The sequence below is a fragment of the Mesoplodon bidens genome (genome assembly GCF_964165515.1).
Source record: "Mesoplodon bidens genome assembly, chromosome: 15".
NCBI classification, from domain to species: domain Eukaryota; kingdom Metazoa; phylum Chordata; class Mammalia; order Artiodactyla; family Ziphiidae; genus Mesoplodon; species Mesoplodon bidens.
Genome location: NC_138171.1, coordinates 12,603,658 through 12,631,366, shown reverse-complemented (window position 1 = coordinate 12,631,366; position 27,709 = coordinate 12,603,658). Strand labels below are relative to the sequence as shown.

The following is a 27,709-nucleotide window of genomic DNA, read 5'->3' as shown; positions in this document are numbered from 1 at the left end:
GTGCCTGACATCAAAACAGGCCACAATGCAGCGGCCACTCGCCGAATCTGTGCCCGTCTCAGAATGGGTATTGCGATGCCCGATGCAGCGTTCAAAGCCGAAGGGCATTGTCGCTTGTGACGTCAGCACACACAGAGCGGGGCCGCGATTGGCGATTCCAGCCTGGGTGGAGCCGAGCGCCCTCGGCCCCGCCCCTTGCCTCCGTCCCGCTCACGCATGCGCCCCGACCACAGCCTCGCCGCCGCGCCATTTTGCCGGGGTTTGAATGTGCGGTGGAGCGGCAGCAGGGGCGGGTATTGCCGGCTACGGTTTGCGGCTGAGATTCCCTTCTCCGTACCCGTATCCCCACGAGGTAAGGCGCGGGCGTACACGGCCTGGCACAGTGGCCTCTTGGGACCCGGCTGCGGGAGGAATGAGGCGCTCCCGGCACTTCCGAACGCTGGGAAGCAAGGACCGCACCTCTGGGGGAGAGCGGAATATGGGCCCGTGTCCCGGGCAGCGCCCTTAGGCAGGGTCTTCGCCGACGGGTTTCGCGTCCTCTCTTGGCATCCCAGGTCTGAGGCCCAGGCCCGGCGGCCCCCGAGCCTGCGAGGGGCGAGGGCAGCCCAGGCGCGGCCTAACCGGAGCGGCCCTGGCGCCCGCCCCTTCCCCTCCAGCGCCGCGCTGATTGGCCGCGCCGCTCGGGAAGGCCGCCTCTCATTGGTGGCGCCCGCGCGTCCGTTCTCGGCGCTCCGGGCCACCCGCAACGCGAGCGGAGTGCGGCCTCCTGGCCTGTCCGGCGGCTGAGCGGGCTTGCGGGCAGCCTCCCCGACCGCCTCTTCCCCTGGCCTCACTTTGTCATTAAGGAGGCGGTGGAGCGGCACCTCCCAGTGCTTCAGTCTCCGCAACTGTAACACGGGCTTCGTGATCTCACTTTGGTGCGTTGCTCGTGAAGATTAGCTTGTAGTCCGTGCACCGGGGGGTGCACGCACCTGCGCGGTAACACGGGGTCCGCCTCTTGGGGGAGACGCTATGGCGTGGTATACTGTTCGGAGCGTGGAGTTCAGCTTTGGAATGAGAAGGCCTGCGTCCGTTCCAGATCTAGCCTCTCCCTAGGGGTGTAACGTAGGGCTGGTCTCTTCATCTCAGGCCTCCACTTTCTTATCTGCAAAGTGGGGTTGAAAACATCTGTTTCGTAAAGTGGCTGAGGATCCACTGAGTTACTACCGTGGATTACAAAGTCCCGTCGGTGGTGACCATTGTCCGCCTTTCCCATCTGTCTCTTCTCCTCCTTAGCCACTGTAGCCATACTGCTGACCTTTCTTTTTCTTAAATGTTACGAGCTCATGTCCTCCATAAAGCGTTTGGACGCGCCTTTCCTCTGCTTGGAAATTACCAACATCAGGTCTTTGCTGGTTCCTGTCCTTCGAGTTTCACTCCCCTTACGCCTTTTTTGACCAACCTCTCAAAGGATCTCTTTCCTTCAACTCTTCATCACATCACCCGAGTTTTAGTTACTTCACAGCTTTTATCATATTCTAGAATCACGTGTAGTTTACTTGTTTACTGTCTTCCTCAACTGCTAGGATGTAAAAAAGCAAGGACCTCGCCTGTCTCATTACTGCTGTACGCAGATGGCTGTTGCTTACCACGTGGTAGATGCACAAGTATTATTCCTTGGAATAATCACAGAAAGGGGCTTTTTACTCTTGGATCCTAACAGTGCTCTTTTTCTCCTCCACTTGGGCCCCCATAGTCAAATTTTTGGCCCTTTTTTGTGTGTCTCCATTTTTTGCATAATTCTTGGGACTTGATCTACGCAGCCTCTTCCCTCTTAAGACCCTTTATCTTTCATTTCTTTACATCAGTGCAAGAGAGTTCTCTCTCGCCTTCTGTTGACTTTGATTTTTGCTGGTTGGGGACTGGGATAGAGGGAAACCATTTCCTATATAGTATTAGATGGGTTTGGGGGCAGTGCTCCACCTTTGGTATTAATTTGTTCCTTTATTCATTTAATAACTTGACTGAGCATCCTCTTAATCTCTGTGAATACAGTGAAGAAACAAAAATGGACGAAGTCCCTTCCCTTGGGAAGCTTATATTCTAGTGGGGGAAAGAAACAAGAATACACATAAATGACCTAGATAATTTCAGATAGTGACAGACGAAGGCGACTTCTCTGAGGAGGTGGCATTTGAGCTGAGACCAGCTGTGGAAAGATGAGGGAACAGAACATTCCAGGCAGATTGAATAGAAAGTACAAAGGGCTCGGGACAGGAACAAGCCTGGACTATTTGAGGAAAATCCAGCTTGCACAGAGTAGTATATGAGGGGAGAGGTATCCAGGGGCCACATCTCATAGGGCTTTGCAGACAATGTAAAAAGTTTGGATTTGCATCTCATTGGTATGTTCTTGTGATTAGAAAGCAGAGGGTGGGGCTTCCTTGGTGGCGCAGTGGTTAGGAATCCGCCTGCCAATGCAGGGGACGTGGATTCGAGCCCTGGTCCGGGAAGATCCCACATGCCCACTAAGCCCGTGTGCCACAACTACCGAGCCTGTGCTCTAGAGCCGCGAGAGCCACAACTACTGAGCCCACGTGCCACAGCTACTGAAGCCCGCCCGCCTAGAGCCCGTGCTCCGCAACGGGAGAAGCCACCACAGTGAGAAGCCTGAGCACCGCAACGAAGAGTAGCCTCTGCTCTCTGCAACTAGAGAAAGTCCACGCGCAGCAACAAAGACCCAACGCGGCCGAAAATAAATAAAATAAATAAATGTATTTAAAAAAAAAAAGCAGAGGGTGGGTTGAGGTGTTGGGGTATGTTCTTGATTTGTGTGTGTGCCAGATAGTTTTCATTTATTGGATCTCTCTCCCTTTCCCCAGATGTAGGGCTTCAGGAATGGTTCTCTAATGTGGAGGAAATGTCTAAGGAAAAGGCACACATCTTGGATCAACTTATGTCACAGATGTCTGTGAGATGGCCTTGGAAAGCAAATCTTTTATTCCAGAAATCTTCATCTGTAATTGAGGGCCTGTGAGAAGAGGCTAGACTTAGGCCCAGCCATTCTTTCAATAAGAAGAACTTGGGATTTAAATAAGTCTGTCCTAATTGTGGTACATATTTTTTATTTTTTGTGTATTGGTAAGGATTTCCAAAAATAACTCAGTGGAGAAGTAAAGTATCACCCCTTATTTAAAGGCAAAAGAGTGATTTTTTTCACTTCTAGTTTGAGTCTTTAATGTCAATAACACTTTTTACATTTATATATTGCTAACATTTCCAAGTGTCAAAGCACCTTCACCTGTGGCAAATAAGATAATTTAATTAGACCTTGATCTTGCTGATGTATTGTGAAAACCTGTGGAGTATTCGCTGAAATTCCCTGATTTGTCATGCTTTCCCAAATCAAGGCTAAGCTTATAAGTTGGGTGTATAGACATTGTCACTGAGGAGATAGAAAAAGGATTTGTTGACATTTAGTCCCTTAACTAACATTCAAAATATAGGACTTATATAGTATTTTAACTTTCAGGGTTGTAGCATGCATATCTATATCCTCCCCCCGCCAACCGCCTCACACGGTTTTTCCCCCTACACACGTTTTTTTTTTAATTTAAAAATAGTCCCACCGTAGCACTTCAACTTTGTTGTTTTGTGGGGTCACTCTGTCATGCGCTCTTAGAATCAGTTGTCTCCAGCTCTTCCTGTTCGTCACAGTCAATCGACCAAAATAAATGTGAAGAATGATAGTGCTCTTTTAAATTTTATTTTTATTTTATTTATTTATTATTTATGGCTGTGTTGGGTCTTTGTTTCTGTGCGAGGGCTTTCTCCAGTTGCGGCAAGCGGGGGCCACTCTTCACCGTGGTGCGCGGGCCTCTCACTATCGCGGCCTCTTTTGTTGCGGAGCACAGGCTCCAGACGCTCAGGCTCAGTAGTTGTGGCTCACGGGCCCAGTTGCTCCGTGGCATGTGGGATCTTCCCAGACCAGGGCTCGAACCCGTGTCCCCTGCATTGGCAGGCAGGTTCTCAACCACTGCGCCACCAGGGAAGCCCTGATAGTGCTTTTTGATGGGGGGAAAAAAATCAATAAAGGGTTTGTAGCCTTTGAAAATCGTACAACAAATATGTAGTAGGTACCCATCACTGTTTTAAGGGTCTAGGGAGATTGCAGTGAACAAAACACAAAGTCCCTGCGCACATGGAGCTTACAGTCTAATGGAGGGAAAAGCATAGTAAACAAGAAAGCAATTCATATGTCTGATAAAATTGACTTGGAAAAACAGAGTAGGAGAATGGAGAGTGGCTGAGGTGGGTGATCTTTTAGATACGATGGTCCAGGACAGCGCCTGTAAAAAGAGATGACATTTGCAAAGAGACCTGAATGAAGTGGGCAGTGAGCCACAAAGCTCTCCAGGGGCAGAGATATCCAGGCAGACAGGACAGTAAGTGCAAGCCTCCGAAACAAAAGGGCTAGCACTGGCAGATGTGAACAATAATACAGGACAGATTTCAAATTCACATCTTTCTTCAAGCATTTTTGAATGAACAGAAACTAATGATGGCAGTAAGTTGGTCACTGTTTATCTGACAGGTGTAACTGAGTCACTACATTATGTCGGGCTTGCTAGTAACTGATCCTCAGAGAATAGTCTCCAATCCAAACTCGATCCATGTTTTAGCTGGTTCGCTGACATATTGTCTTATCCGTTAGTTCATGCAACAAATGCTTAATAAATTTCTGCTGTGTGCCAGGCAGTGTTGAAGGTCCTGGGTATACAGAGAGGAACAAGACCTACAAAGTCCCTGCCCTAAGGAGCTTACAAATAAGAGATAACAAGTCAAAGATCCCTCAGATGAGGATAAATGCTATTAACAGTACAACAGGGATGACGTAGATGATAGTCATGGAAGGCTCTTTTGAGGACTTGACAGTGGGCTGACAGCTGAATGATACCTGATATCAAATTAGAAGGAAGGGCGCTACTACAGGCAGAACTGTCTTTGTCTGGTTTGAGGAACATAAAGAAGGCTTTGGGGGCTGGAACATAGGGGCAAGAAGAAGGTAGGAGACGAGGTTGACAGGTGCCAGATTGCATGGGACTCTGTCATGAAGAAAGTTAGTAAAATGCAGATTTATTGAGGAGTGTCTTTAAAAACTCAACAAAATAGATTCAGTTGACATCTATAATCCCCTCAACACACACACACACGCAGTTTGTAACATGTTGCCTTGCATAAATCCCAAAAGGTAGAATAATTTGCATGTGGCAAAGTAAGGGTTTTTTTTAGCTCATATATACTGATGTAAATGGTTTTGCTTGGCACAGCGAAGTTTCATGATTTCATAACAGATTCAGCATGGCAACCCAAAAAAGAATGGGAAATGAACTGATTAAATCACTGCTTTCCAACATGTGTTCCATAATAAAGTGGTTCGGTGGGCAAGTGATGGGAGGAACTCGAGTAAAGAACGTTAAGTGGATAACTTACTCTTTGAGTTCCTGAAGCCTTTAAAGTGAATCTCCAAGAGAGGGGGAATATGATGCGTAGCATTTTCCAAACTTTTGGTATAAAAACCAGAAAGAGTAGCCTCTTGATAAATTATGTGTGTGGTTAAGCAGGACTTGATATTCATGCCCATGGAGTGGTTTGCCCTGGGTCAAAGGAGGTGAATATATAGGTGGGGGAATCTAGTAAATCAGTCAGCATATTGGCTTCCCTTATGATAAAAACGACTGTACAGAGGAGAATACAAATAGCTTCAAACAGATCAGTCTCCGTAGCAGGTTGTGGTTTCTGGCGGAGGAATACTCTGCACAGGCACAGCATTAGCTATAGCCCTTTATAAAATCTTTCTAGCTTTTTTTTTTTTTTTAAGTGACAAGGTGAAGTGTTAGGGCTTTTTTTGTTTGGATCAGTCTTGTTCAAAGTCTCAGTCATCTCTGACGTCTTCCTCTCCCGACTTCTCATCTGGCTGTCTTTGTCACATCATCCTTTCTATTGCTGTTGCTGGTGCTTCCGCTCTAGTTCAGCCCTCTGTCATTATTTCCACTTCAGAGGCAGCCTTGGGTAGTAGGCATAGGGTAGACCTATAGGGTCAGACTGATTTGAATCTAATCTTTATTAATTGTGTGCTTGGGGAAAGTTAGTTAATCTCTCAGAATTGCCTTCCTTGATTGTAAAATGGTTATTGTGTGAAATGATGTGAAGCGTCTCATCTAGCACTGTGCCTGGTTCATGTTTGTGACCCTTCCCCCATTTTACAAAAGTGTCCTAATAGATGTTCTGTTCTCTTCCTCGACTCCAATCTGTAAACCATTACCAGCCCAAAGTACATATATTCCACTTTCATTAAGTTTTTACCCATTTCAAAAAACCTTTAGTACCTTCCTCTTGTACATTAAATCATGAAATTCTTCAGCTAAGTATTGGGGAACCTACATGATCTGATCTCAGCCTCCAAGTTCACTGATCCCTAAAGGAGCTATGGATTCTTCCCATCTCTGTACTTTGCTCACACTGTTGCCTGTATGAGATGGGTCCTCATTCCACTTGGCCTATCCAAATCTATATATCCTTCAAGTTCACAGCCTCTGGGAAGTCTTGGACCACAAATACTCCAGTGACTCTCTTCTTAGCCTAGCAGTTAAGTTGCTGTCTGTGTGATTCATTTGGCACTTACACTCAAAAGTGTTTCAGAATTCAGATTTTTTTTTTTTTTGAAATGCACTTGCTGTAGATTATACAGCATCCCCAGTGGGACATGGGGTATCACCCTGCAATCAAATACATTATTTAGTGAAACAAATTTACATACTAAGTGACATATTCGTATTTACAGCCTCGGACAGTTCAGGCCAGGTTTTGTTGCCAAGTGAGTTTGCCACAAACTTGTTTAAAAAAAACTCAATTTATAGATGTTTGGATCTCAAAACTGCAGGAAAGGGATTATAGGTCTGTAGTTGGTATTTCAGTTTTATCTTGTCTTCCAACTAGGCTTTTTTTTTCTTTTTTTGGCTGTGTCCGGTCTTAGTTGGTCTTAGTTGCGGCACTCAGGATCTTTTGTTGCGGTGCACAGGCTTCTCTCTAGTTGTGGCACCATGGGCTTAGTTGCTCCATGGCATGTGGGATCTTCCTGGACCAGGACTCGAACCCATGTCCCCTGCATTGGCAGGTGGATTTTTAACCACTGCGCCACCAGGGAAGTCCTCCTTGTCTTTTTTTTTTTTTTTTTTCTCCTTGTCTTTTTGATGAGCACCGTTCTAACAGGTGTGAGGTGTTAATCTCATTGTAGTTTTGATTTGCATTCCCTCATGTTTAATGATGTTGAGCTCCTTTTCATGTACCTTTTGGCCAACTGTATGTTTTCTTTGGAAAAATGTCTGTTCAGCTCTTCTGCCCATTTTTCAATTGGATTTTTTTCCAAGTTGTATGAGTTTTTTTAATATATGTTTTGGAAATTAACCTTTTTATCAGATATGATTTGCAAATATTTTCTCCCATTTGGTATGTTGTCTTTTCATTTTGTTGATGTTTTCTTTTGCCATGCAGACACTTTTTAGTTTGATGTAGTCTGACTTGTTTATTTTTGCTTTTGTTGACTTTGCTTTTGGTGTGGAAAATTACTTTTTAATTATCATCACAGCTGTCATCTTATGAACCCCAAAATTATCTTCCCAGATGCCAATTCTCAGTATGTAGTTTGTTGTCAATACCTATGGTTGCATGTTTTACACAAAGGAATTTATTCTAGTTTTTTATCTCAGAACTCTGTGGGATCCTTAGAGTTAAGGATGCTTAAAATTTTAATTTTTTATTGTGGAGCTTTAAAAAAATAAACCTAGTGATTTGTATTTTTAACCCTAAGTTTATGGTATGTGTTTTCTTCTTTGTCTCAAAATTATCCCACTACTGTTTCAAAAAAAGCCCACCTTACCTTCTGGAACCTTGTCTCAGCTAAGAGTAAGCAAGGCGTATAGCCCACACATAAAATGTAACAAGTAGATGACTTTCACAGAGGGGGACACCCATAATATAAAATGATTCTTTTATGTAAATCACTGTGTCCCCATGTGACCAATTACCCAAACCTCATTTTTTGTTTTAGGTTCTGTGGCAATGGAGCTCAGTGATGCAAATTTGCAGACGCTAACAGAATATTTAAAGAAAACTCTTGATCCTGATCCTGCCATCAGACGTCCAGGTAAAGAAAATAAATACTGTTTTGTGGTTGATCTATTCTTAAAGGACAGGTGAGGGAAACGTTTGTGCAATATGCCTGTTTGTAAATAAAATTTAAAAAAAAGATTTACACTTGAATTCTTAGGCATAGTTTATTTTTCATTTTCTAGCCATAAAGTCTTTAGTTGGCTGCTTATAGCTGCCATAACATATGGTGGTGTGGGTTTTTTTTGGTTTGGGTTTATATTTTGAGTAAAATAACTTTTATCCCTTCTGGGGTAAAAAGGACTAGTAAATTTAGGATGCCTTGTCCCTTGACCTTTCTGAAAATTGCTATACACCTGCCTGTTTTAGAGATATAATAATTAGGGCAGAGAGGTAAGAGTTAATTGCCTAAAAAGTGATTAAGTGACTGAAACTAGGTAATCAGACACTGTCTCTTAAATCACCATGTTGGGTTTGATTTAATTAATATATTTTAAGATCTAGGGCTCCTCCTACTCTCTCCCCCCTCCCAGATTTGACCGGTTTTCATTAGAGACTTAGTATAAGCTTAGAATTATAAACTCAGATGCCCACAGGAGTCACACATAAAGGTAAATGAAGGAGGCAGGCCAAGGGGGTTAAGTGCCTTGGTTAAGGGGCAAATATTATTTGGAACAAGCTAACTCTGGGGGATTCACACCAGTCTTGCAAGATCAGATTTCCAGCTTTGCTTGAAAAATAAGTATATTTATATGAAGTGTTCTCATCTTTTTTTTTTTTTAAATTTTATTTATTTATTTATTTTTGGCTGAGTTGGGTCTTTGTTGCTGCACGCGGGCTTTCTCTAGTTGTGGCGAGTGGGGGATACTCTTCGTTGCGGTGTGCGGGCTTCTCATTGCGGTGGCTTCTCGTTGCAGAGCACGGGCTCTAGGCGTGCGGGCTTCAGTAGCTGTGGCACACGGGCTCAGTAGTTGTGGGTCGTGGGCTCTAGAGTGCAGGCTCAGTAGTTGTGGCACACGAGCTTAGTTGCTCCGCGGCATGTGGGATCTTCCCGGACCAGGGCTCGAACCCGTGTCCCCTGCATTGGCAGGCGGATTCTTAACCACTGTGCCACCAGGGAAGTCCCTCTCATTTTTTAAAAAATTAATTAATTAATTAATTAATTAATTCGTTTTGGGCTGCATTGGGTCTTCCTTGCTGTGTGGGCTTTCTCCAGTCATGGCGAGTGGGCTTCTCATTACGGTGGCTTCTCGTTGCAGAGCATGGGCTCTAGGCTTGCGGGCTTCAGTAGTTGTGGCTCGCAGGCTCTAGCACACAGGCTCAGTAGTTGTGGCACATGGGCTTAGCCGCTCCACGGCAGGTGGGATATTCTTAGACCAGGGCTTGAACCTGTGTCCCCTGCCTTGGCAGGCGGATTCTCAACCACTGAGCCACCAGGGAAGCTTTTCCCTCTCATTTTTAAATGATAGCAATTAACTTGAAAAATTTTTGAAACACTGTGCAAACCAAACAGATTTCCGGGGGCCACATGTGTCTTGTGGGTAGTAAGTTGATGATCCTTCTTGTAAGCCATATTAACCAGAAATGATCTTAATCTGCTGCTTCGGAATTTACTGATGTGTATTCTCATAAAGGGGATTTTGGAAGCACCCCATGAAGACCCAGAAGAATGCATGCACATATATGTTATATTTATATGTTATATATAATACATAGAATCGTACACGTGTTAATGCATCCATCCTAGTCTAGGAAGGCCTTTGTGATTTCTGTGAGGGAAAATTGTGATTTCCCTGTTAGTGCTTAAAGAAGTAATTTGTTCTTGGATAAAAGGAAATTAATGGCTCTAGTCTTAGACTTTCCCAGAAAGCCTCTGCCAACACTGTCTAATAAAAATTATTTTTAATAATTGTGGCTTTGTAAGGTTGAGGTGCTGTTGTCTTATGAATCAGGGACAAAATGTGGGAATAAATTGATGTTTCTGAGAAGAGTTAAGAACAGAGCATTTCCCAGGGGTTGCTGGATGTGAAATACTGACCAGCCAAACATCGACGCAGCCAAAGTGTGTGTAAACCGCACAAACCATACAGAACCAGAGTGTGTCCCATCCTGAAAAATATTTTCCAGTTCAGCATTCTTCATCTTCCAAGGAACACATGGTAGACACAAAGCAGGGTGGCTTTGAGGGTGGAAGTTAAACTCTTGGGACTCAATTCAGAAAGAAGACAGGTGTTAAATCATATTAAATTGTAGAAGATAATACATGCTAACAGCAGACCTTTTCAGTAAATATCAGAACCTTGGAATGGATGTTGCCTTATGAAGCTTAAGACAGGGAAAATTAGAAGTGCTATAAACCTTCATGGTGTGATCTGTAAACCTAGGAGATTTATTATCCCTAAATGTAGTATGAGTTTAAAACGTATGGGTAAAATCTTTGTATAAATTTATTGCTGATATTAGAAATGTTTAATTCAAGAAGAAAACTGAGGGCTAGTACGGTAGAATAAGGACTGGACTAAAACGTTTTCAGTGATGAAATCTTCTAGCTGTGTGATCTTACTTAACCTCAGTGGCCTCGTCTTTATTTTCTTTTTAACATCTTTATTGGAGTATAATTGCTTTACATTGTTGTGTTAGTTTCTGCTGTATAACAAAGTGAATCAGCTATACATATACATACATATCCATATCCCCTCCCTCTTGCATCTCCCTCCCACCCTCCCTATCCCACCCCTCTAGGTGGTCGCAAAACACCGAGCTGATCTCCCTGTGCAATGCGGCTGCTCCCCACTAGCTATCTATTTTACATTTGGTAGTGTATATATGTCCATGCCTCTCTCTCACTTCATCCCAGCTTACCCTTCCCCCTCCCCGTGTCCTCAAGTCCATTCTCTACGTCTATGTCTTTATTCCTGTCCTGCCCCTAGGTTCATTAGAACTCTGTTTTTTTTTTAGATTCCATATATATGTGTTATCACACAGTATTTGTTTTTCTCTTTCTGACTTACTTCACTCTGTATGACAGACTCTAGGTTCATCTACCTCACTTCAGATAACTCAATTTCGTTTCTTTTTATGGCTGAGTAATATTCCATTGTATATATGTGAGTGGCCTTGTCTTTAAAATGAGGATAATACTACCTACCTCTCTGGGTGGTAGTGACAACTTAACATATGTGAGTAAAGCACCAGACGCATATGGTTAATAATAATATGTATTAGCATAAATTAACTCACTTAATCTTAATCACAGTACTATAAAAGAAATATTACTACCATTACTAATAGTACTAATAATAATCCTTCTGGAACAAGAAGGGGTGTATGAATTTTGCCCTAAGGTCACTTAATCTCTCTGAGAAGCAGATTGTCCTTCACATGGGGTGATCGATCATCTGATCACGCCACCTTATAGGTTTGTGAGAATCGGGTGAGTTAACAGATGGTAAAGTGATCTGAAAACCGAGGTATTATATAAATTTAATGTAACATCATATATAGTTCATTCAATAGATAAGAGAAGTGAGGCACTAAAAGTGATAGGTTCCCTAAGGGAAAAAATATCCTAATCTTTCCATGATGCTTCAGTGAGAGATATACATAGTTCACATATTCATGAAGTCTTAAGATTTGTTTGTAATAACAAATCTTCTAATGTGGAAATTATTTTACAGCTGAGAAGTTTCTTGAATCTGTAGAAGGAAATCAGAATTACCCACTGTTGCTGTTAACATTACTGGAGAAGTCTCAGGATAATGTTATCAAAGTGTGTGCCTCAGTAACATTCAAGAACTATATTAAAAGAAACTGGAGAATTGTAAGTATTTTGTGAGTACATAGTTTAAGACCCTGCATGTTTATAAGATTGATACATGCAGTGTTCCTGAACAATTCATGCACAGATTAAAGATAAAAGCAGGACCCTCCTCAACAAAATATTAAAAAGTCAAATCTAAAAATGTACCAAAAGTATAAAAATACCATGACCAAGTGGGATTTATCCCAGATATGCAAGGCTGGTTCAGCATTCAAAAACCTATCGACTAAGAGAAGATAAATCACATTATTATATCATTAGGTGCAGAAAAAGCTTTTGTCAAAGTCCAACACCCATTCATGGTAAAAACTCAGTAAATTTGGAATAGAGAGGAATTTTCTCGGCAGTGTAAAGACGGTGAAAAACCTATAACTAACATCATACTTAATGGTGAGAAACTTGAAGCTTTCCCACCAAGATCAGTTACAAAGCAAGGGTGTCCCCTCCTACCACTCCTTTTCAACATTGTGTTGGAAGTCTTTTTTATTTTTTATTTTATATATATTCTTTTGCCATGGCGTGTGGACCTTAGTTCCCAGACCAGGGATCGAACCTGTGCCCTCTGCATTGGAAGCACAGAGTCTTAACCACTGGACCACCAGGGATGTCCTTGATAATGCAGTAAGAAAAGGAAATATACCATTTGGAAAGACATAAAACTGTCTTTGTTCTCAGATGACATGATTGTCCATGTAGAGAATGCAAAAGAATTGACAAAAGTTAAACAGGACGTTTTTCCAACTTGCTGTTTTATTTAAATTCATATCAGTTAAGTCAGCTTCATAATCCAGGTTGCTAGAGAGTGTGAGACTTTGTTTTAACATCCAGTTTGGTTGAAATTTAACTTTAGCTTACTGTCTACTGAAGAGACATTACATGGGAAGATACAGTCTAAATGAGTGATTGAAACAATTTCTATTGTAAACAAGGAAAAATTATATAAAGCTGGAAAAAGCCACATTTATATATATATATATATATATATGCATTCTACACATATATATGTGTAGAATGCAAAATAATTTAGATTTGAAGTTTTTGATAAGGGATTTGTCCTGTGTCTTGTGGAATATGGAAATATTTTTTAATCATAAGGTGAATCTTATTATGTTGCAAGTTTAATGATGATTATAGCTATACATTGAGAAACGGGTATCTTCCCTACCTTAGCTCATGACAGTGGTTCTAAATTGGGGTTAGTTTTGCCAACCTGGGGATATTTAGAGACGTTCTGGTTGTCCACGCTGGGGGTGGGGTGGGGAGGGTGTCTGGAATCTAGTGGGTAGGAGCTGAGGGTGCTGGGAACCATCCTACAGTGCACAAGAAAGATCCCCATAACAAAGATTTATCTGACCCAAAATCTCAGTAACACCGGGGTTGAGGTAACTGGGTTAGGATAAAGAAAAAGGTGAGAAATGTTTTTAGTAATAGCAGTAATGATACTTAGAAAGTATTAAAGTTGACAGAAATGGTCAGTTTTTCTAAAAAATCAGCTTTAAATCTGGTTAAGTATATATTTAGAATCTTTTTTCCTCATTCCATAGAAGAATTCAAAAACAGTAAATATTGTTTTTAAGCTTGTATAGTCAAGCGTTCTCACATGTGGTGAAGAAATGACTTAGTGAATTTTAGAGTGTTTAAAAATCCGTTCATCTTCTTGTAGACATGCAAGCCCTATCCCTCTGTCTTGATTTGTAAAACTAGTGAGACTTCCAGAATCTCTTTGGGCGATGTAGTCCTGGATGCATTCAAACTGGTAATGGTCAAGAAGTTTTCATTGATAAGACCTTTCTTTGACTTAAGGTAACGGTCAAATTGAAGCTTTTGAAGATGAATATCGGCTGAGTAGCATATATGTATAAAGATTTTTAACCACATGTTCTGATTAGTTTACTTATAGAACTGAGATTCTTAATTGGCATCAGGGAGTCAGAGAAGCTGCTTAATTTGTATGTAAAATATTTGCATTTGCGGAGGAAGGTACATTTTTCTGCAGAAAAATGCTTCCATCAGATTATTAAAGGAATCTGTGACCCACTAATGTAGAAGGAAGGCCCTACCTTCCTCTGTTTTTCTTAGGAAATCAGGAAATGAGAAATGGTTCTATTTTATCTACAAACCCATACAGTCATAGATATGGATTTATGTTACTTGCTCATTAATGTTTTGCTTTTAGGTTGAAGATGAACCAAATAAAATTTGCGAAGCCGACCGAGCAGCCATTAAAGCTAACATAGTGCACTTGATGCTTAGCAGCCCAGAGCAAATTCAGAAGCAGGTATGTGAGGCCCTGCTTGTTAGGTGGGCTTGTTTGTAGAGCTTTCATCTAATTAGTCTCTTTCCTCCCCACAGTTAAGTGATGCCATTAGCATTATTGGCAGAGAAGATTTCCCTCAGAAATGGCCTGACTTGTTGACAGAAATGGTGAATCGCTTTCAGAGTGGAGATTTCCATGTTATTAATGGAGTCCTTCGTACAGCACATTCTTTATTTAAAAGGTATTGATATATAAATTCATATTTTTTTAAATACTTTTTTCAAATATTTTTGCTTGTGTATATTTTTGTGATTATGTCTTTTTATGATAATTCTAGAATAAGAGCATAAGCCTCTCATTATCGTGTTTGTTTCTTCTTAAGTGTAGGATGTTTATTTCATATTGCCCTATTACTTGTGAAATACCTGGTCTTGATAAACTGTGCTTGAATTCCCTTTTTATTTCAGAAAGCTATCTAGCCATAGATTTTTCTCTAATCTAGCCTTGAAGACCTAAAGTCAGTTAACAAAAATTTGTAAATTTGCCTCTTTTACCTTAATTTTCTAGATATCGCCATGAATTTAAGTCAAATGAGTTATGGACTGAAATTAAACTTGTTCTGGATGCCTTTGCTTTGCCTTTGACTAATCTATTTAAGGTATGTGATAACATCTTGGTGGTATTTTTTAATTAATATTTTAAAGTGCTTGAATATTTGTATAAATTTTGTTTAAGAGATTGCTTTGAAAGCGTATTTGATAGGTAATGGTTTAGAGCAGCATTTCTTCTGAAAAATTTCAAATCTACACCAAAATAGAGAAGCTGGTAGAATGAAATCCTATGTATTGACTACACAAGTTTAACGGTTACTAGAATTTTATTTCTTTTTAATTTGTTCTCTCCCTTTGATTTCATATGAATAGTTAAAAGCAAATCCCAGGCGTCATATTATTTCATTCAGGTATTTGAGTATGTGTCTCTAAAGGAATAGATCCGTATTTTGATTTGACTGTTTATGGAGTTTAATTTATATATCCGTGCATCATCTTATAGTACATAAGCAACTTTCCTAAATATCTTTCTGAAACTCGTTTAAGATCGAAAGAGAGGCATTGTTAACCTTTTTTTCCAGATAAGGAAAGTGGAGGGTTCGGTATCACACAGCTAATAAAAAAGAGAGCCAGGCCTCAAACCTAGTTTTGCTAACTTGAGAAAAGCTGCTCATTTCCTGTTTTCAGAAAGGAAAGTTGTGTGATAATCACAAGTTTCTAAATTACAGAGTATGCACAGGATTTTTCATGGTTAGGATATCTTACTGATAGTACATTTTTATTTTTTAAAAATAAAATTGGGGGCTTCCCTGGTGGCGCAGTTGTTGAGAGTCCGCCTGCCGATGCAGGGGACATGGGTTCGTGCCCCAGTCCCGGAAGATCCCACATGCCACGGAGCGGCTGGGCCCGTGAGCCATGGCCACTGAGCCTGCGCGTCCGGAGTCTGTGCTCCGCAACGGGAGAGGCCACAACAGTGAGAGGCCCACGTACCGCAAAAAAATAAAAAAAATAAAATAAAATAAAATTGGACAAAATGACTAGCAAAGATTTTTATTTCTTTTTAATGACATTAAAAATTTTAGCCAGGAGCAGGGAGGGACGGGTGGGGGAAAAATGTTTTAACCAGAGTCCAGTGAAATGAACACTAGTGTCCTGTCCATTGGATTACAAATGGTACTGGCTTTTTGGAATTTGACATTTCATTGAGAAAACCATAATATTCATATTTTCTAACTCCAGGATATAGTTAGCAACATTTGTTGAGTGTCTTTTACATTGTAGCTGTGCACAAATTACGAGGACCTTTTATGTGTATTTTCTCATTTTATTCTCATATTTTATGAGGTAGACATTATTCTTAATTACAGACAGATAAGGAGATGGGGGCTCAGTAAAATAACTTACTCAGAGTCATGCTTATTATGAGTAACAGAGTCTGGGTTGTATCCAGATCTGTCTGGCTTCCAAAACTCTTACTCATAGCATACTGTTCTGCACTGGTAATACAATTCTAGAATCTCAAACTCAGAAAACTAGAAGTGTGCCCAAAGTTTTATACATAAGCTTGTTTATTGCAGTTAGAATAACAAACAATTGCAAACAACCTACAGGCCAGGTGGCAGGGAATTATTTAATGAGTGCATATAAAGACAGTTTTGTGTAATATAGTTATATACATGCACAGGGGAGAGTAGAAGGATCTAGTCCAAAATATTAATATTGGACTTTACAGTAGTGCTGTGATGGACAACTTAAAAATATATACTTTAACGTGTTTTTTCAAAAATCCTAAATGACTGCATACTATTTAAAAGCCAAATTTTGGAGAAGATGTATGAATAGTTTCAGCCTAGTACAAGGCTTTTTCACTAAGGTTTACAATACACTAAAACCGTCTTTCTAAATTCCTTTCCAAGGCCACTATTGAACTCTGCAGCACCCACGCAAATGATGCCTCTGCCCTGAGGATTCTTTTTTCTTCCCTGATCCTAATCTCAAAACTGTTCTACAGTTTAAACTTTCAGGTAAGTTTTGTTTTATTTCTTGCTTTTGATTCTTATTCTTTGATGTCATATATAAAGTTTTTCACTTGATTAAGACTTCTTTGCTAGCATTGATTTCCACCACCACCCCCGAAAAAATAGACATTAGTTGCTTGTTTTCTGATTCCCCCCATTCTTTTTTTGTTTTACAAGCGATAAATAAACTGACACCAAGCATTGTAAGTGGATGACCACAACAAAAGCAACAGTGATTGCAATTACCAAACACGAAACACACTCATACTATGTCATAATATTGACATTCAGTCCAGGAATCCTCCACTGTAACAGCTCCTTTACTTTGCAGTGAAAATTGATTTATATATTTTTTGCCTCTGAGTCCTTGTGGGATTTTTTTTTTTTCAAACAGAAAGTCACAAAAATTATAATCATCCTCACCAGTTCACTCAGTCCCATGTAATTAATTTTTTTTCCATCTTGATCTTTTGTTAGCACTTTTATGAATTCATCAGTTTTCCATTAGAGTTCTGAAAATGCTTATTCATTCAGTTCAGCAGTATAGTCAGTTACCAGAAACCTGTACTTGTCAGAGTCTTTTCCATGAATTCCTTGAAGATGAAACCCTTTTATAGGAACATTTTTGCAAAAGCATCAGAGTACACCCAGAACTGTCTGTAAATGACAAAAGACTTAAAAATGACCACGGTTAAAGATTTGATGGAAGTTCATAATAATGCAGTTGACAAGGAAATTTAGTTATTTCTGAGATACACTTTTTAAAGTAATAACTAGAATTATGACTTATAACATTATACCAGAACATATAAGCTTCTTAGAAATTTCATGTAATGTCTGAAACATTTATATTAACATATTTCCATGCAAATAACCCAAAGACCCAAAGAAAGTTTAGTATTAGTTGTTTTTTTGTTTGTGTATTTTTTTATACTGCAGGTTCTTATTAGTCATCAGTTTTATACACATCAGTGTATACATGTCAATCCCAATCGCCCAATTCAGCACACCACCATCCCCACCCCACCGTGTTTTTCCCCCCTTGGTGTCCATACGTTTGTTCTCTACATCTGTGTCTCAACTTCTGCCTTGCAAACCAGTTCATCTGTACTGTTTTTCTAGGTTCCACATACATGCGTTAATATACGATATTTTATAGGTCCGTATTTTGGTATGTGATATGTGAAATAATATAAGATATTTTCTCTTTCTGACTTACTTCACTCTGTATGACAGTCTCTAGATCCATCCACATCTCAACAAATGACTCAGTTTCGTTCCTTTTTATGGCTGAGTAATATTCCATTGTATATATGTACCACAACTTCTTTATCCATTCGTCTGTCGATTGGCAGTCAGACTCCCTGGCTTCAGACTATACTACAAAGCTACAGTAATCAAGACAATATGGTACTGGCACGAAAACAGAAAGATAGATCAATGGAACGAGATAGAAAGCCCAGAGATAAACCCACGCACCTATGGTCAACTAATCTATGACAAAGGTGGCAAAGATATACAATGGAGAAAAGACAGTCTCTTCAATAAGTGGTGCTGGGAAAACTGGACAGCTACATGTAAAAGAATGAAATTAGAACACTCCCTAATACCATACACAAAAATAAACTCAAAATGGATTCGAGACCTAAATGTAAGACCGGACACTATAAAACTCTTAGAGGAAAACATAGGAAGAACACTCTTTGACATAAATCACAGCAAGGTCTTTTTTGACCCACCTCCTAGAGTAATGGAAATAAAAACAAAAATAAACAAATGGGACCTAATGAAACTTCAAAGCTTTTGCACAGCAAAGGAAACCATAAACAAGACGAAAAGACAACCCTCAGAATGGGAGAAAATATTCGCAAATGAATCATCGGACAAAGGATTAATCTGCAAAATATATAACAGCTCATGCAGCTCAATATTAAAGAAAACCACCCAATCCAAAAATGGGAAGAAGACCTAAATAGATATCTCTCCAAAGAAGACATACAGATGGCCAAGGAGCACATGAAAAGCTGCTCAGCATCATAATTATTAGAGAAATGAAAATCAAAACTACAATGAGATATCACCTCACACCAGTTAGAATGGGCATCATCAGAAAATCTACAAACAACAAATGCTGGAGAGGGTGTGGAGAAAAGGGAACCCTCTTGAGATATCACCTCACACTAGTTAGAATGGGCATCATCAGAAAATCTACAAACAACAAATGCTGGAGAGGGTGTGGAGAAAAGGGAACCCTCGTGCACTGTTGGTGGGAATGTAAATTGATACAGCCACTATGGATGACAGTATGGAGGTTCCTTAAAAAACTAAAAACAGAATTTCCGTATGACCTAGCAATCTCACTGCTGGGCATATACCCAGAGAAGACCATAATTCAAAAAGACACATGCACCCCAGTGTTCACTGCAGCACTGTTTACAATAGCCAGGTCATGGAAGCAAAGCTTATAGCTTTTAATGGAAGCATATCTGGGAGACAAAAGGCTGAAGAAACAGACTTGGGAAGGTGTAAGAACCAGTGGCATTTGAGAGGAAACACAGCCACAATCTTATAGCAGAAAATGCCTGATCACCCGGTTGCTACTGAGGTGGTGGCCTCCAGTCATTCTTTCTGTTCTTGAGTCATTACTTTAAGATTCAGGGCTCCAGGAATGAGAACGGAGTCTTACTGGTACAGACTCCTATACTGAGATGCAAGAGAAAGGATGTAGCCTTTTTGTTGCCTCTAGCCAGAGCCAAGTACTCGGACTTAATCTTCCCAACGTGACTGTGCTCACAGTGGTAGGGAGAGCATTCCTCAGAAGGAATAGGTAGAATGAATATGAGATGAACAGCCCCAAATGGCATACCTTCAGTGTTCAGCTAGACAGCAATTGGAGAAATTCTTAAAGGGTACCACTGGGTTTTTGTATACCTTCTTTTGAATTCTACTTCCTAGAAGTCAGGTAGAATGAGGTGATTAATAACTTGTTAGTCACGGAAGCCTGACTAGGAATAGGAAGGAGGCATAATCTTTACCCTTGGGGGATTTATCCCTCATTAAGAGGGCAGTATTGTGCCACAGGAAATCAGTAGCTATATAAGACAATAAGCCTGACTTGGTGGTCATCTTACAGTAAATACAGTAGTTCAGAAAGGAAAAGGAATGTATTGGTAAGCACTGAGTTTTGTAAGGAAAGTTTTCAGTCTTAGCTGAACCTTAAAGGAATAAGTAGATTGACATTGGGACAGGAACAGGTGGCATCATTTGTGGTTGAAAGCTTACCGAGACACAGTCAGAATGGTTTACTCGTCTGCCAGACCTCGCTGGAGCAGGGAAGTCTTGTCAAAATAGGTATCCGTTGACTTAGCTGAGAAATGTGGGCTTGAGTCTGTAGGCGTGTGGAAAACATTTGGCGTGGTGAGGAAAACCTATTAAAATATAATAATTACTTCAACCAAAAGTCTCAAGTCACTATTTATTCTTTAGGATCTCCCTGAATTTTTTGAAGATAATATGGAAACTTGGATGAACAATTTTCATACCCTCTTGACATTAGATAATAAGCTTCTACAAACTGATGTAAGTATTATTGAAAATATTTCCCAAGTAGGCTTTTTTTAAAGAATTATTTGAAATATAATGTTAAATGTCAATTATATCTCAATTTTTTTTAATGTTAAAAAAATTATTTGAGTGCCCTCTGAGAACACTGGAGGGAGGATAATTGTAATGTGCAGAATTACCCTTCTTGTAGTCCTGACTTAAGTCACAATTTATAGATAAGGCTATTTATTACGTTATTGAAAGTAAGACCTCAAGAGCATTCACATTGTGAACATTTTATGAAATAGAAAGTCATTTGTCATTGAAGATACTAAGAAAACTTAAACCTCTGTAATAATAGCCTCTTTTGAAAAAGTCATCTACAGTGTGGGAAAGAGGGGACATGAAAGTTTGTAATGTGTAAAAGTTTCTGATCTGAGTTTTGTAATGTGTACTTTCAACATGTAGCACTCTGTGTTATTCATTTGCTTGTTCATTAATATGTTTATGATTTACCTCTTTCTCAACAAACAAAAAACGTAAAAAGTAAAATATTAAGAATACTTCAACACCAGGTAAAAATTACAGTTGGTGATGCAGATCTGTTTGGGTGGCGTGCAGAGGGAGAATCATTACTGTGGGTGTACAGCAAATTTTGTCTCTGAGACTTACACGCAACAAGAAGCAACCAAAAAAAAATAGAGTTCCAATAAAATAATTCCTTCAGTCCACTAGGAAGAAACCACCCCCTCAGAAAACAAAGCTTGTCTTTACACTTAAGTCTAAAGGAAGTTTTTCACATAGGATTCTTTTTTTTTTTTTTTTTTTTTTTAAAGCGAATTCTCAGATCCTACCCCAGCTCCACTGACTTAGGAATTCTGGGGCGGGACATGGCACTATGTGTTTTAAATTTATTTATTTATCTATTTATTTAGGGCTGTGTTGGGTCTTCGTTTCTGTGCGAGGGCTTTCTCTAGTTGTGGCAAGCGGGGGCCACTCTTCATCGCGGTGTGCGGGCCTCTCACCATCGCGGCCTCTCTTGTTGCGGAGCACAGGCTCCAGACGCGCAGGCTCAGTAGTTGTGGCTCACGGGCCTACTTGCTCCGCGGCATGTGGGATCTTCCCAGACCAGGGCTCGAACCTGTGTCCCCTGCATTGGCAGGCAGATTCTCAACCACTGCGCCACCAGGGAAGCCCCCACATAGGATTCTTAAGGGAATTGTTTGCCCATTTAAATGTGTCATCTCACTGTGTGACATCCCTTATATTCATTCCTTGAGGAGCTGTTCTTTTATCTCTTCTCAATTTGAGTTCTTTGGCACATAATATAGCTCAAAAAGTATTTGTGGATTGCTGCTATATGTAGTAAGCATTATTATATCAGTCACTGTCATGGTTTCAGGTGGGGTTGGCAAACTTTTCCTATAAAGGTCCGGGTAGTAAATATTTTTGGCTTTGTGGGCTATATACACAACTCTGCAGTTGTAGTTGAAAGCAGGCATAGGCAATACTATAAATTGTATAAATGAAAACAAAGAATGTGTGTGGCTGGGTTTTAATAAAACTTTACTTCAGTAATTAGGCAGCAGGTTAACCCCTGCTTTAGGTTGTTCAACATTTTATAACCAGAATATTATTTGTGAGAATGTTATAACATTAGCTTATTGGGAAGAGAACATATTTTAATATATTTGAAATGAGAACCTTTTGGGAGATAGCAAGACTGTCTTACAAAGGAAAATGTGATATGATTTTTATTACTCAGGTTTTTGTAGGAATATATTATTTTCGATTTAATATGTAAATATTTTATAATTCAGTAACCAGAAGAAAAAGCTTTATTTATTTATTTATTTAAAATATTTATTCACACATGCATGCAGTGCCGGGTCTTAGTTGAGGCCCATGGACTTCTTGGTTGAGGCATGCACGCGGGATCTAGTTCCCCAACCGAGGATCAAACCCAGGCCCCCTGCATTGGGAGTCTTACCCACTGGACCACCAGGGAAGTCCTGAAAAGGCTTTATTTAACTTGAAAACTTTTGAGAACTGCTCTCATTGATTAATAAATACGAAGCATTTCATCTTGTATTTATTTGATAGACCAGGTGAATAAATTTACAGTGGCGTAGATGTAGTGCACAGCGCTTGGCTTTGATGTAGAATTTTTAAAGAGTTCAGGAATTACAGCTACTCTCCATGTTTATGATAGCGTTGAAGTTGTATGTTTGAGTTTTCCGTTTTCTCTTATGTGAGGATGAAGAGGAAGCAGGCTTATTGGAGCTCTTAAAATCCCAGATTTGTGATAATGCTGCACTCTATGCACAAAAATATGATGAAGAATTTCAGCAGTACCTGCCTCGTTTTGTCACAGCCATCTGGAATTTACTAGTTACAACAGGTCAAGAGGTTAAATATGACTTGGTAAGGTGATGGTGGAGACAAATAATTAAGACATCCCCTCCCCCCCCGAAATAAATGGTTCCGTTTGCTCTTAAAAATATGCTTATTTTTGTGTTTTATTCCAGTTGGTAAGTAATGCAATTCAGTTTCTGGCTTCAGTTTGTGAGAGACCTCACTATAAGAATCTATTTGAGGACCAGAACACGCTGACAAGTATCTGTGAAAAGGTTATTGTGCCTAACATGGAATTTAGAGGTAATTGTGGCAAAGTGCAAAGCTTTTTCAGGAGATTAATTAAAAGCTTGTTTTTTAAAAAGAGTATGTTAGTATAAATTGAAGAATTTAAGAAGTCTTCTCTGTGTTGCTTTTTGTAACATATTCAGTCTAAGTTTTGTTGGATTTAGTATTTGACCAAAGCAGAAGCTATTTTTGAACAGTTGACTTGAGACAAGAAGTGATTGATGACTTTTAAATACAGAGTTGAAGCCCACCTAGTTTGTGCTTAAGGTTAAAATAGTCCTAAGAGTCTGTATTTGTACAAAATGTCTTTCTGACAGTTGGGAAGAGCAGTCATTAGATCATTCAGGAACAAAATGAGGAAATAAAAGACAGTGTAACGTGGGGTTTTATTTCCTTTTCTTTTTTCATAAAACTATATGTAAAGGACAGATCTTTAATCTGATACTGTCTGTCCTACTTGTTTTGGTGTTGAAATGACTGTTTATGAAACAGGGGTGATGGTAGTTACTAGGTTGGTTGTTTAATGTCCTTGTCTGGCAGAATAACGAGGTGGCATCCCTAGGTTGGTCTCCCAACACTTCTGAAGGTTGGTGATGAAGTCCAGTTCTGTGGACGTTCACATTAGAACAAGTGAGCCACTCGCAGCTGTATGAATTACCTGTTACCTGATCTCTCAGGGTAGCGTTTGCTGCTCTTGAGTAATGATTAAGAGGATATGAAGTAGTCATTTGTTGTAAAACATGGCAATTCCACATACTCTTCTGCATACTCAATTGTAAAGGTAGAATGACTTGCCACGTCTTTCAAGAGGTGATCTGAAATGTCCTCTTGCTTTGTAGCTGCTGATGAAGAAGCCTTTGAAGATAATTCTGAGGAGTATATAAGAAGAGATTTGGAAGGATCTGGTGTGTATTTTGGTTTTTAGCTGTTGGTCTCTTAGCAGGCCAGTTTTAAAGTTGCTCTCTTTCTAATGAATATGGGGAGGTGAGGGAGTCCTGATAAGTATGTCATTTCAGCTGGCTTTCATTGGAGAACTTTTCCTTCTTTAACTTGTACATGGTAAAAAGCAGCTCTTTATATGAGCTATATCAGAGTGTCAGATGTTGAATTACTTCTCTTTTTTATATACTTCTTAGTGTTTATCATACTACTATGATCTTTCAGTTTCGTTCTCATTTTACATTTGTGGGGGGAATTTTTTTTTTTCATTGTTTTTATTGCTGTTAACTCCCAGATGGCAATTCGTTTTCTTATAAACTTGGTCAGTTGGTTGTTGGTGGTTTCTTTCTCCCATAATGTATTTCCCTTTGATTTTCTAGATATTGATACTAGACGCAGGGCTGCTTGTGATCTAGTACGAGGATTATGCAAGTTTTTTGAGGGACCCGTGACAGGAATCTTCTCTGGTTATGTTAATTCCATGCTGCAGGAGTATGCAAAAAATCCATCTGTCAACTGGAAACACAAAGATGCAGCCATTTACCTGGTGACGTCTTTGGCATCGAAAGCCCAAACCCAGAAGGTGAATCCTTTCAGTATATTTTTATTTCTAAAACATAGTTGTTGGTACCACAGAAGTCAAAAAGAAGTGATATATTTCTGGTTATATAGCCTACTCTGTTAGATAATGTGTTAGTTCTGATTAGAATTCATATGGTCTCCAAAGATGGCTTTATACTGATGTATTAAGCACTTAAGTTTCTTATGGACCAGAAAATCAACAGGTGCCGCACTTGCTTCCTTAGCTGAGACTCAGTATATAAAACGTGCTAAACTTAAATTTAGCTGTTTTTAATTTAGGGAAGTTTCTTTATTATCTATTAAAATAGTCTTATTTTATATGTAAGTAGTTTGTGTTTTGAAGTATTCATTTCCATCTTTAACCTGGTTTTCTAAAGCTGCCTAAATTTCTAGTGTGGTAAATAATCACAGATTTTTCATGTTATTTTACTGTTATGAATTTGTTTTTTAGCATGGAATTACACAAGCGAATGAACTTGTAAACCTGACTGAGTTCTTTGTGAATCACATTCTCCCTGATTTAAAAGCAGCTAATGGTGAGTTTTGTGAAATGTTTTTAGTACAGCTTACACTATACCTGCAATTAAAAAAAAAATACATTTATTTATTTATTAGTCTGCACCGGGTCTTAGTTGCAGCGTGCGGGATCTTTTAGTTGTGCCATGTGGGATCTAGTTCCCTCACTAGGTATCGAACTCATGTCCCCTGCATTGGGAGTGCAGAGTCTTAGCCACTGGACCACCAGAGAAGTCCCTATACCTGCAATTTTTATTTGTATTTTTATTTTAAACTACAAAATGAGTACCGTTACAGCTCTGTATCACCATGATACAGAAAATGGTGGCTCCTGTCCTTATTGCAGTTACTTTATTGGATAAAATCTCAAATGGTTGCCCCAGATTTTGCCCAGGTGAAATTAACTTTCCATGAAGAAAATGTCTCTTATGTAGAAGGAGAACAGGAACAAGTGAGACTAAATTGTCACTGTATATTTCTAGTGTACATATAATAATGCACTAGAAATTATACTTTGGTTTTTGTTTTCCTTCTCATTTAAAGAATGAACTCTTGGGGGACTTCCCTGGTGGTTCAGTGGTTAAGAATCCGCCTGCCAATGCAGGGGACACGGGTTTGAGCCCTCACCTGGGAAGATCCCACATGCCCCGGAGCAGCTAAGCCCATGTGCCACAACTACTGAGCCTGGCCTCTAGAGCCCACGAGCCACAACTACTGAAGCCTGCGTGCCGAGAGCCCATGCTCCGCAACAAGAGAAGCCACTACAATGAGAAACCCATGCAGCACAACGAAGAGTAGCCCCCGCTCACTGCAACTAGAGGAAGCCCGCGTGCAGCAACAAAGACCCAATGCAGCCGAAAATAATTAATTAATTAATTTTTTTAAAAAAATGAACTCTTGGGAATTCCCTGGCAGTCCTGTGGTTGGGACTCTGTGCTTCACTGCCGGGGTTCAATCCCTGGTCAGGGAACTAAGATCCCACAAGCTACATGGCGAAAAAGAAAATAAAAATAAAACACTGGGCTGGCCAAAAAATTCGTTCGGGTTTGTCCAAAATATGTTAAGGGACGAATGAACTTATTGGCTAATCCAATAAAACTAAAAAAAAAAAAAAAAAAAAAAAAAAAAAAAAAAAGAACTCTTAAAAATTGGAGTAGGGCTTCCCTGGTGGTGCAGTGGTTGAGAGTCCGCCTGTGGATGCAGGGGACTCAGGTTCGTGCCCCAGTCCGGGAGGATCCCACATGCTGTGGAGCGGCTGGGCCCATGAGCCATGGCCGCTGAGCCTGCGCGTCTGGAGCCTGTGCTCAGCAACGGGAGAGGCCACAACAGTGAGAGGCCCGCGTACTGCAAAAAAAAAAAAAAAAATGGAGTAAATTTAAAGTACTTGAAACTAATAAATACTAAGGATACTTCCATATGTTTACACAAATATGTTGATCAGGGCTTCCCTGGTGGCGCAGTGGTTGAGAGTCAGCCTGCCGATGCAGGGGACACGGGTTCGTGCCCTGGTCCGGGAAGATCCCACATGCCGCAGAGCGGCTGGGCCTGTGAGCCATGGTCACTGAGCCTGCGCATCCGGAGCCTGTGCTCCACAGAGGGAGAGGCCACAACAGTGAGAGGCCCGCGTACCACAAAAAAAAATTGTTGATCAAGAGATGTTCTTCTAAAACTTTGTGGAAAATTTAAATACACTAATAGGTAGGGATAATATTATAAAGAACTTCCATGTTACTATCATTCAGTTTCAGGAGCTTTTAACAATTGGCCGATATTTTAGGCCTTTCACTAACTTACTTCCCACCACTAGTGCAAGCCCATCTAGAGAGACTTGCTCTTGATTCAGAATAGCTTCAATTTTGGAAGAAGATACTATCGTTATTTCATGGTCCAAATCATTTTTGTTCAGTTACATAAGTAACACACGTTCATTTGTAGTGAAACTTAAAGGTAAGGGGGAAAAATAAAATTATTTATAAACTTACCAGTATTAATAGCTGCATAGTAGATCATTATATAATTAACTAAGCTTTAATTACTTGACATTTTGTTTACCAGAACCATGTTTTTAAAATCTGATAATGTTGTCACTAATTTGGAAGTTAACAGTCCTTAGCACTAAAATAACTGTGACTTCTTAAAAATTTTTTATAGTGAATGAATTTCCTGTTCTTAAAGCTGATGGTATCAAATACATTATGATTTTTAGGAATCAGGTAAGTAGCTTTTCATTTATATGTTATATGCCACTTAATCTCTTAAGAGTTTTATTGTATACTGGCTTCTCTTCCCTTCTGTGCAGTCATATTCGATATCCACATCTAACAAAATTAACAATAACTCCTTGAACTTAGGATGCCAGTAGAGACTGTCATACAGAGTGAAGTAAGACAGAAAAAGAAAAACAAATATTGTATATTAATGCGTAAATGTGGAATCCAGAAAAATAGTACAGATGAACCGGTTTGCAAGGCAGAAATAGAGACACAGATGTAGAAAACAAATGTATGGACACCAAGGGGGAAAGCAGGGGTTGGGTGGGTGGGATGAACTGGGAGATTGGGATTGACATACATACACTAATATGTATAAAATAGATAACTAATAAGAACCTGCTGTATAAAAAAAATAAAATTCAAAAAAGTAAAAAAAAATAAGGCTTCCCTGGTGGCGCAGTGGTTGAGAGTCTGCCTGC

The 27,709-nt window shown here is 39.9% G+C and overlaps 1 protein-coding gene across 1 annotated transcript in view; it reads left to right on the top strand.

The window, feature by feature from the left end:
* Nucleotides 1–209: 209 nt before the first annotated feature.
* CSE1L (chromosome segregation 1 like) overlaps nucleotides 210–27,709 on the top strand; it is a 46,458-nt gene continuing 18,958 nt past the window's right edge. Inside the window, exons 1-14 of the mRNA XM_081257498.1 lie at nucleotides 210–352; nucleotides 8,090–8,185; nucleotides 11,826–11,968; nucleotides 14,145–14,246; nucleotides 14,321–14,466; nucleotides 14,793–14,883; nucleotides 16,693–16,800; nucleotides 20,281–20,373; nucleotides 22,594–22,761; nucleotides 22,866–22,995; nucleotides 23,820–23,885; nucleotides 24,300–24,502; nucleotides 24,953–25,037; nucleotides 27,169–27,230. Of these exons, the coding sequence (XP_081113624.1) occupies nucleotides 217–352; nucleotides 8,090–8,185; nucleotides 11,826–11,968; nucleotides 14,145–14,246; nucleotides 14,321–14,466; nucleotides 14,793–14,883; nucleotides 16,693–16,800; nucleotides 20,281–20,373; nucleotides 22,594–22,761; nucleotides 22,866–22,995; nucleotides 23,820–23,885; nucleotides 24,300–24,502; nucleotides 24,953–25,037; nucleotides 27,169–27,230 (1,629 nt within the window). The 5' untranslated portion in view covers nucleotides 210–216. The remainder of the gene's footprint in view (nucleotides 353–8,089; nucleotides 8,186–11,825; nucleotides 11,969–14,144; nucleotides 14,247–14,320; nucleotides 14,467–14,792; nucleotides 14,884–16,692; nucleotides 16,801–20,280; nucleotides 20,374–22,593; nucleotides 22,762–22,865; nucleotides 22,996–23,819; nucleotides 23,886–24,299; nucleotides 24,503–24,952; nucleotides 25,038–27,168; nucleotides 27,231–27,709) is intronic.